Raw genomic sequence first — 7669 nt, forward strand, 5'->3', positions numbered from 1 at the left:
CTGTTCAATTAGCATCAAAAGTTTTTTGGGGAAGAGGTTCAAATTTCTACTACCCTTTGTGTGAAGAAGTGTTTCCAGACATTAAGGGTGTGATCTAACCAGAAAGTTTCTAAATGTCATTTGTGACAGGTTTTGCTGGAGGTTTCCCGCCAGCTGTGAGTTCATCACCACTATCTAACGACACTTTGTCACTTTTTTGAGCCCTGGGTAGTTTCTCACCGGTTTAGCCCACACATCGGGCGCGATCAAACCGATGTGAGCTATGTCCCATAGCGAGTACATTTAGCCACGTGTTTCCTGGCGCTCACAGCGCTCAGAATCACAATGCTATCTAATGCAACTCCAATTAGATAGGGGGCCTCAGTGGGGCATGCATGGACGAGGTCGTACTTGGTCCCATTTCCTGCACTGAGGAGGCCCACTTGCTGAAACTCCATCAGGGCATGGAGAGATTGGAAAGAAATTTTAAAAATGGCGTCCCAATCTCTTGACCCCCCTGGGCACGGACCCCCAAAACTCCCCAAAAGCTCAACTCACCCCACCCGCACCCCACCTCACATGGACAGGGCAGCCTGTGCCTGATCACTGCTGTGCAAAAAATGTCAGCTTGGCACTTGTATCTTGGCACCCTGCTAGTGCCACAGCTGGCAGTGCCACCCAGGCACCTTGGCACTTCCAGAGCGCCAAGGCGGCACTGACAGAGTGCCCAGCTGTCACCAGCAATGCAAGGGTGCCACACAGCCCAATGAGCAATCAGCTGAGGGTCTCTAATCCCCTGGGAGACACCCACGAGTGCCTTTCAACTGGTCCTGTTCATGGAGACCAATTGAATGCCATTGGCCTAAGGTTTCCAAAGTGAAGGAGTTGGATCACAATGCCTTGGTTACCTCAGCAAACTGCATATCTGAATTAAACTATCACCTTTACAGGCCCCCCCTTCCATCCCCCACCCATCACCCCCCCCCCCAACCTCCCAGATGCCCTGTCTTACTTGCCCTGCAACCACCCCAACCTCCACATCATCCCTCCACCTTCCTTTCATGGGCACCTGGGCACCCTTGCACTTCTACCCTGACACCCTGGCAATGCTACTGCCAGCTTGGCCGGGCCACCAAGGCACCTTGGCAATCCCTGGGTGACAATGCCAAGGTACCAGCTGGGCAGTGCCAAAGCACCCATGTTCCAGGGAGAGGATGAGGGGACCACCCTGCCCTATCCCTTACCATGCAGGGGCCTCCGATTGCTTGGGAGGCCTCCTGGGTGCTGTTGCACCTGGTCCGCGTTTGTGTGAATCAGTACTGAACGGCTCCCAGCTGGAAACTCCCTGGGAAGGCCATTAGATGACGGAAGGCCAGAGGGTTCCAGGTGAGTAGGCCTTTCTATGTTTAAGAGCCTACATACGCGAGCGCGGCTTGGCCACAGCCATTGTGGGCGGGTCCCTGATCTCGACGCCTCGCAGGGCTTGGTAAACTCCGCGAGGTGTAGTGACTGCCAGAAAGCCCGTGGGAGGCTTCACCCGGCAACTATAGGCCGCGCCACTCTTCTGTTTCAGTGCGACACAGCCAGTAGATCTCACCCTCAACCTTGAATAGCCTAACCCTAATTTTCAGGCTATGGTCTTTGTTCTGGACTGCGTGCAGCAGACCAAATAGTTTATCCCTATTTCCAATTCAAATCCTTTAATCATTTTAAACACTTCAATTAGATCATCCCTTAATCTGCCTAGTTAAAATATGAATAGAATATGCTTATTGGTTTTCATAATAAATTTCCCACATAGATACTTGGTGCTGGCTATGCTAAATGCAGTCAATCTTTGAAAAATAATTTGGATCTCTTTAGGAACTGGCCATTTGTTTAGGACGTTAATTGGCATATCTAGAATTAGAAACATATAAAAGAACATTGTTATTAGAGTTGCAGTATAGTGAGGTAAGTAAAACATATATATCAACATATGAATTAGGAGAAGGAGTCAGGCATTTGTCCCCTCACCATTCTGACCTGCTCTGTCTTACAATAAGATCATGCTGATTTGATTTTGGACTCAGTTCCACATTCCGTTCTACCCCCCAATAACCTTTGACTCCTTTAATCTACCAGGACACTACCCTAAGGAACTCCTGCAGCGATGTCCTGGGGCTGTGATGACTGACCTCCAACAACCATATTCCTTTGTGCTAGTTTCCCCCCTGATTCCCATTGATTCCACTTTTGCTAGGGCTCCTTGCTGCCATACTCAATCAAAAGCTGCCTTGATGTCAAGGAAAATCACTCTCAACTCACCTGCTCAACCTTTCCACATAAGATAACCTCCCCATCACAGGCAGGTATCAGTCGAGTAAACTTTCTTTCAACTGCTTCCTTTTTTGTATATCCTTTTTTAAATAAGGAGACCAAAACTGAACACAGTACTCCAGATGTGGTCTCACCAATGCCCTGTACAACTGTAGCAAATCATCCCTACTTTTATATTCCATTTCCCTTGCAATAAACAACAACATTCCATTTGCCTTCCTAATCATTTGCTATACCTGCATACTAACTCTTTGCGATACATATGCCAGGACACCCAGATGCTTCTGTACCTTAGAGTTCCGTAATCTCTCTCTGTTTCAGCAAAATGCTGCTTTTCTATTTTCCTTGCCCAAGTGGACAATTTCACATTATCCCACATCATACTCCATCTGCCAAATTTTGGCTCACTCACTTAACCTCCTTCATCTCTTTGCAGATTTCATCCTCTTCACGGCTTACTTTCCTATAACTATATATCATCAGATCGTTTTAATGATGAGATATGCCAACCACCACCTTTAAATATTTGGTATTGATTTTTAGTATTTTACCATTACAGATACAATGGCTTGTTGAAGTTGGATGCAGATGAGTAATAGGGTTATAAAGGGCATTTTATCCTTATCCAAGAATTGACATGGCGGGAAGAATTCCCAGCTGTATCCATACTGAGTAATTGCAAAATGGAACTAGAAGGGTGACAGCACGATGGTGCAATGGTTAGCACTGCTGCATCATGGCTCCAAACACCCAGGTTCGATCCAACCCTGGGTCACTGTCTGTGTGGAGTTTGTACATTCTCCCCATATCTGCATGGATCTCACCCCCACAAAACCAAAAAGGATGTGCAGGGAGGTGGATTGGCTACATTGTACTACCCGCTGAATTGGAAAAATAGAATTGGGTACTCTAATTTTTTTTTTTAAAAGGGGAATTAGAAACCTTACAATTAGAAATGATTGAGTTACAACTTTCCTGTTCAGCAAAGCCAACAAAGTGGTAATTTAGGTGTTTAAGGGCATTACTGCTTGTCATACACCAGGGGCAAGTGCGAAATTAACACAGGATGACAATTTTACTTAGATTTTAGAAGTATGTTCAAATGAGAATATTTTCCTTCATTCTGATTAGCTGAACTGCTTTTTGCAACAACATGACGGTGTATTCCAATATCAGATCAGACTTCAGATTTAGCTACTTTGACTACCAATTACTACTTTTCAGGGGCACGCTGTTGCATATTTAAAAAAATTTAGAGTACCCAATTCATTTTTTCCAATTAAGGGGCAATTTAGCATGGCCAATCCACCTAACCTGCACATCTTTGGGTTGTGGGGGCGAAACCTATGCAAACACGAGGAGAATGTGGAAATTCCACACGGTCATTGACCCAGAGCCGGGATCGAACCCGGAACCTCGGCGCCATGAGGCACCAGTGCTAACCACAGCACCACCGTGCAGCCCTGATGATATTTGCTAGAAAACCACCTGTTACTGTTTTGAATGTAATTGAATTTAAACATTAATTTCAGAATGTAGGTACATTTGTTTCCAAAATCTCTTTTCGTTTTAAAGCCAAGCCTCCTTGCTTGTCCTGGGCTTATCAGGATCTCCATGTTGCAACTTGCCACATTCTTTTTCATCACAATACATTTTTGTGCTTTCCACTGATTTAGATTCAAATGATATTGCTGCTTGACTTGGGAGAAAGTCTGGTCTCTGCTCCAGTAATTCTGCTGATGATTTTAGTATGAGGTTGTCATAAAATGAATCTTTTAGTGCTAATATAAGAGGGTTTTGCTGTGAATACTGACATATTGCTTCCCTTTGCTTCTTCTTCTTGCAGCACGGCGAACAGGTAGTGCACAACACACGAGCAATGTAGACCCAACCCAAATAATGGAGCTCAACAATGTTCAGCAAGAAGCACGCAAGACTGACACCAAACATAAAATTCAAAAAGATCGTCTTTTCTGTTGCTCTCGATATGAAGCAGTCTGTTTTGGTTGGACATGGATAGGTCCAACACACAAACAAACAAGGAACATTGAATCCATACAGATAGTACTGTCCCAGCAAAAATGTTATCTCCATAACTGCCCTCAGAATCACGTGTATAACATACACAGTTAAAACCTTATTTGATAGATAGATTGGGTCACTGTCTCTAATGCTCTTAATATGTTCAACTTCATCATCTCCATCACTCCGGTAAAACTCAATTTCCTGAGAGTTGCTGACAAGAGATTTTTGATTCAAAGTATCATCTTCCGGAAGGTGTCCTCTTGTTATAAGATTGTTTGCTGATTCCAGTGGATTCACTTTTTCCATTTCATGTTTTTCATCTTTTGCTATCTTGTGCAGGACATACACTATGTAGAAAATGGATGGTGTTGAAACCAGGACAATTTGAAAAACCCAGAACCGCAGGTGAGAGATGGGTGCAAAGGTGTCGTAGCAGACGTTGTTACAGCCTGGCTGGCGGGTGTTACAAGTGAATTTGGACTGCTCGTCACTGTACACTGCATCACCCACTAGTGTGACCAGCAGAATACGAAAGATTAGCAACATTGTCAACCAGATCTTCCCAACCACTGTAGAATGATTCTGAACTTCATTTAGGAGACGGTCAAGTAATGACCAATCACCCATTTTCTATCTGTGGGCAAGAAAGAAGGACATATTGACATCAGCCAAATGGTGGTACAATATTAATTTTACACAACATTACTTGAGTGACTGCAGATAAACTTTTATTTGCAAATGCCCTTCATTAAGTTATTAATTATGTTAACTCAAGAGTACTATGTCACGGACATTTGAGTTTTTGGTAACGCTAATCATCAAAAATTTAAGGTGGTTTAAAAAAATATCCATATAGCTTAGTGCCATGGTAATGGAAATGACTGCACAATATTATTTTCAACTGAGTTCACGAATGATATGAATCATGGCAGCACGGTAGCATTGTGGATAGCACAATAGCTTCACAGCTCCAGGGTCCCAGGTTCGATTCCGGCTTGGGTCACTGTCTGTGTGGAGTCTGCACATCCTCCCCGTGTGTGCGTGGGTTTCCTCCGGGTGCTCCGGTTTCCTCCCACAGTCCAAAGATGTGCAGGTTAGGTAGATTGGCCATGTTAAATTGCCCTTAGTGTCCAAAATTGCCCTTAGTGTTGAGTGGGGTTACTGGGTTATGGGGATAGGGTGGAGGTGTTAACCTTGGGTAGGGTGCTTTTCCAGGAGCCGGTACAGACGCGATGGGCCGAATGGCCTCCTTCTGTACTGTAAATTCTATAAAATTCTATGAATAATGCTATTAGAAGCAATCATACAAATAACATGATGAATAATGTCAGCACTTCCATTACAACACACTCAATTTGCTTCACTATAATATTTTTAAAATCAAGGCTTCCATGTATGCATTTGCTTACCTAGACACAAAACACCGCCCGACACAAAGCACCACCCAAAACAAACCCATAATGCAGTTTTACATGTACTACTGCTAAGTTGTTAAAATGCCCAGGCGATGAATGATACCAAACCAGTTTGCATCATAAAATGGCAAATTCAAAAAATAAACAGATAAAGTTAGTACAATGACTTTGCCTGTGTAGACAGTATAATATATTTTACATTTCTGGTTGGAGTATTCGAAATTGTAATTTTTCAATCAGGTACGTCCACCCAAATTGTTGCTTCCTCATGAACATTATCTCCTTGGATTTATTTTTAAACATTTTGAAATTTATACCCCAAATAAATTTGACTGCAAATGGCACATGCAAAATATTGATGGTAAACAGTAACTGGATTTGTTCTCATTTACAATGGGTTCCTTTGATGAGGTGCCAAGGAAAATGATCCCTGGAAAACCTTGTACAGTGAAACATAACAGTTGTACTTGGAAGATTAGCTCTACAAATGTTCCTATATGACAATATAGAGAATACAAAGGTGTATTAACGGGAATTAAAAGCAGGGAATTATGCAAATACACAGTCTATTAACATCAGAAAAGAGAAAAGACAGATTGACATTTCAGGTTTAGATCATTTGCCAAACATTTACCTGTCTTTTCTGTTTCCAGACTTTGAACTACCTGCTTTTTTTCATTTCAGACTTCCATTTTTCCTTTCTTTGCATATTTATTTGGATTCCACAAATAGGAAGTCCTGTCAAGCTGTCTGGAATGGAGGCGAGGTGTAGCATGGAGGCCAGGTGCTGTAAGTTATCCAGGTTGCCTACCCGCAGTCAGTCGGGAAAGGCAGTTTGGGTGAACAAATAATTAAAAGGGAAATCAATATTTAAATGATTAAAACTGGTAGTACAACTTCAAGCACCCAGACAGTCCCTTATGAAACACTAGAACAGATCCAATGCACTTCATATAACCACACCAAAAAAAAGAAAAACTTGCATTTAAACAGCGCCTTTCCCGACCTTAGGATGTCCCAAAGTGCTTTACAGCCAATGAAGATCTTTTGAATTGTAGTCACTGTTGTAATATAGGAAAACACAGCAGCCCAAAACATTATAAACATGAAATAGACATTGCAGACTTAAATAAAATAGTTGAGAATACATTTGGTACATTTAGACTAACATTTCTTTGCAACATAGTAAGCTTAATTTTTTTAAACATAGTATAAACTGCTGGATTGCATTACATAAGATAAATGTTACTCTACTGCAATGTATTTGAAATGATGTACTAACATTTGGATAATTAGTATCAGTTGCTTTTAAATCACTAAATATAATCACGTGTAGCATGATAAAAGGAAGCTAGTGCAGGATATATGTTAACTTACAACAATATTACTGTTGAATAGTCAGAACATAGATTATTTTTAAACTGCAAATACAGGCTACTTCCAAGTTTGCCTTTTTCGAATTTACAGCTGACCAAAATTGTCTCACCTGGATAGGAATTACGTTTTGCTCTAGCTTCTCCAAATGTCCAGAAAGAGTTTAAAAAGAGCCAAGTTGGCTGGCAGTAGTAGAGCCAGAAACACTGCTGTTTCGATGATACCGTTTGGGCTTTTGATGATTGGTCTGGGCTGACATTACATAGGTCAAACTAAAACTGTCCCGAAAACTGTTACTGTATTGTAAATGACAAAAAAGTGTTTACAGATAATCCAGGATGAATTGTACAACTTCTCTGTTGAACCATTCACAGCTGAAAACAAAGAATGTTCTGGAAATGATTAAAAGCAGCAAATGTGCTCTCTGGAGTGTTGCAAAACACTATACCATTTGCATCTATGATTAACATGATGGCTTTTTCTCATTTCATCAATTTTACTGCAACAGAACATATTGGATCATGTAAACATTTGTACAAATAGCATGTATGAACAAA

At 41.8% G+C, this 7669-nt stretch overlaps 1 protein-coding gene across 3 annotated transcripts; it reads right to left on the bottom strand.

Annotated features, from left to right (window-relative positions):
• Window positions 1-1068: 1068 nt before the first annotated feature.
• On the bottom strand, window positions 1069-7364 carry LOC119974538 (gap junction delta-2 protein). 3 transcript variants are annotated; one of them, XM_038813514.1, is made up of 4 exons: window positions 7225-7364; window positions 6745-6799; window positions 6373-6545; window positions 1069-4957 (listed from the first exon to the last, which is right to left on the bottom strand). In XM_038813514.1, exon 4 carries the CDS (start codon window positions 4948-4950, stop codon window positions 3868-3870), a length of 1083 nt encoding a protein of 360 aa, XP_038669442.1. In that variant the 5' UTR covers window positions 4951-4957; window positions 6373-6545; window positions 6745-6799; window positions 7225-7364; the 3' UTR covers window positions 1069-3867. The 3 variants fall into 3 exon arrangements, with proteins under 3 accessions (XP_038669442.1, XP_038669443.1, XP_038669444.1); XM_038813515.1 differs by lacking the exon at window positions 6373-6545 and having other exon boundaries at window positions 6722-6799; XM_038813516.1 differs by lacking the exons at window positions 6745-6799; window positions 7225-7364 and having other exon boundaries at window positions 6373-6578.
• Window positions 7365-7669: the final 305 nt, after the last annotated feature.

The sequence above is a fragment of the Scyliorhinus canicula genome, chromosome 12 (assembly GCF_902713615.1).
Source record: "Scyliorhinus canicula chromosome 12, sScyCan1.1, whole genome shotgun sequence".
Classification (NCBI taxonomy): domain Eukaryota; kingdom Metazoa; phylum Chordata; class Chondrichthyes; order Carcharhiniformes; family Scyliorhinidae; genus Scyliorhinus; species Scyliorhinus canicula.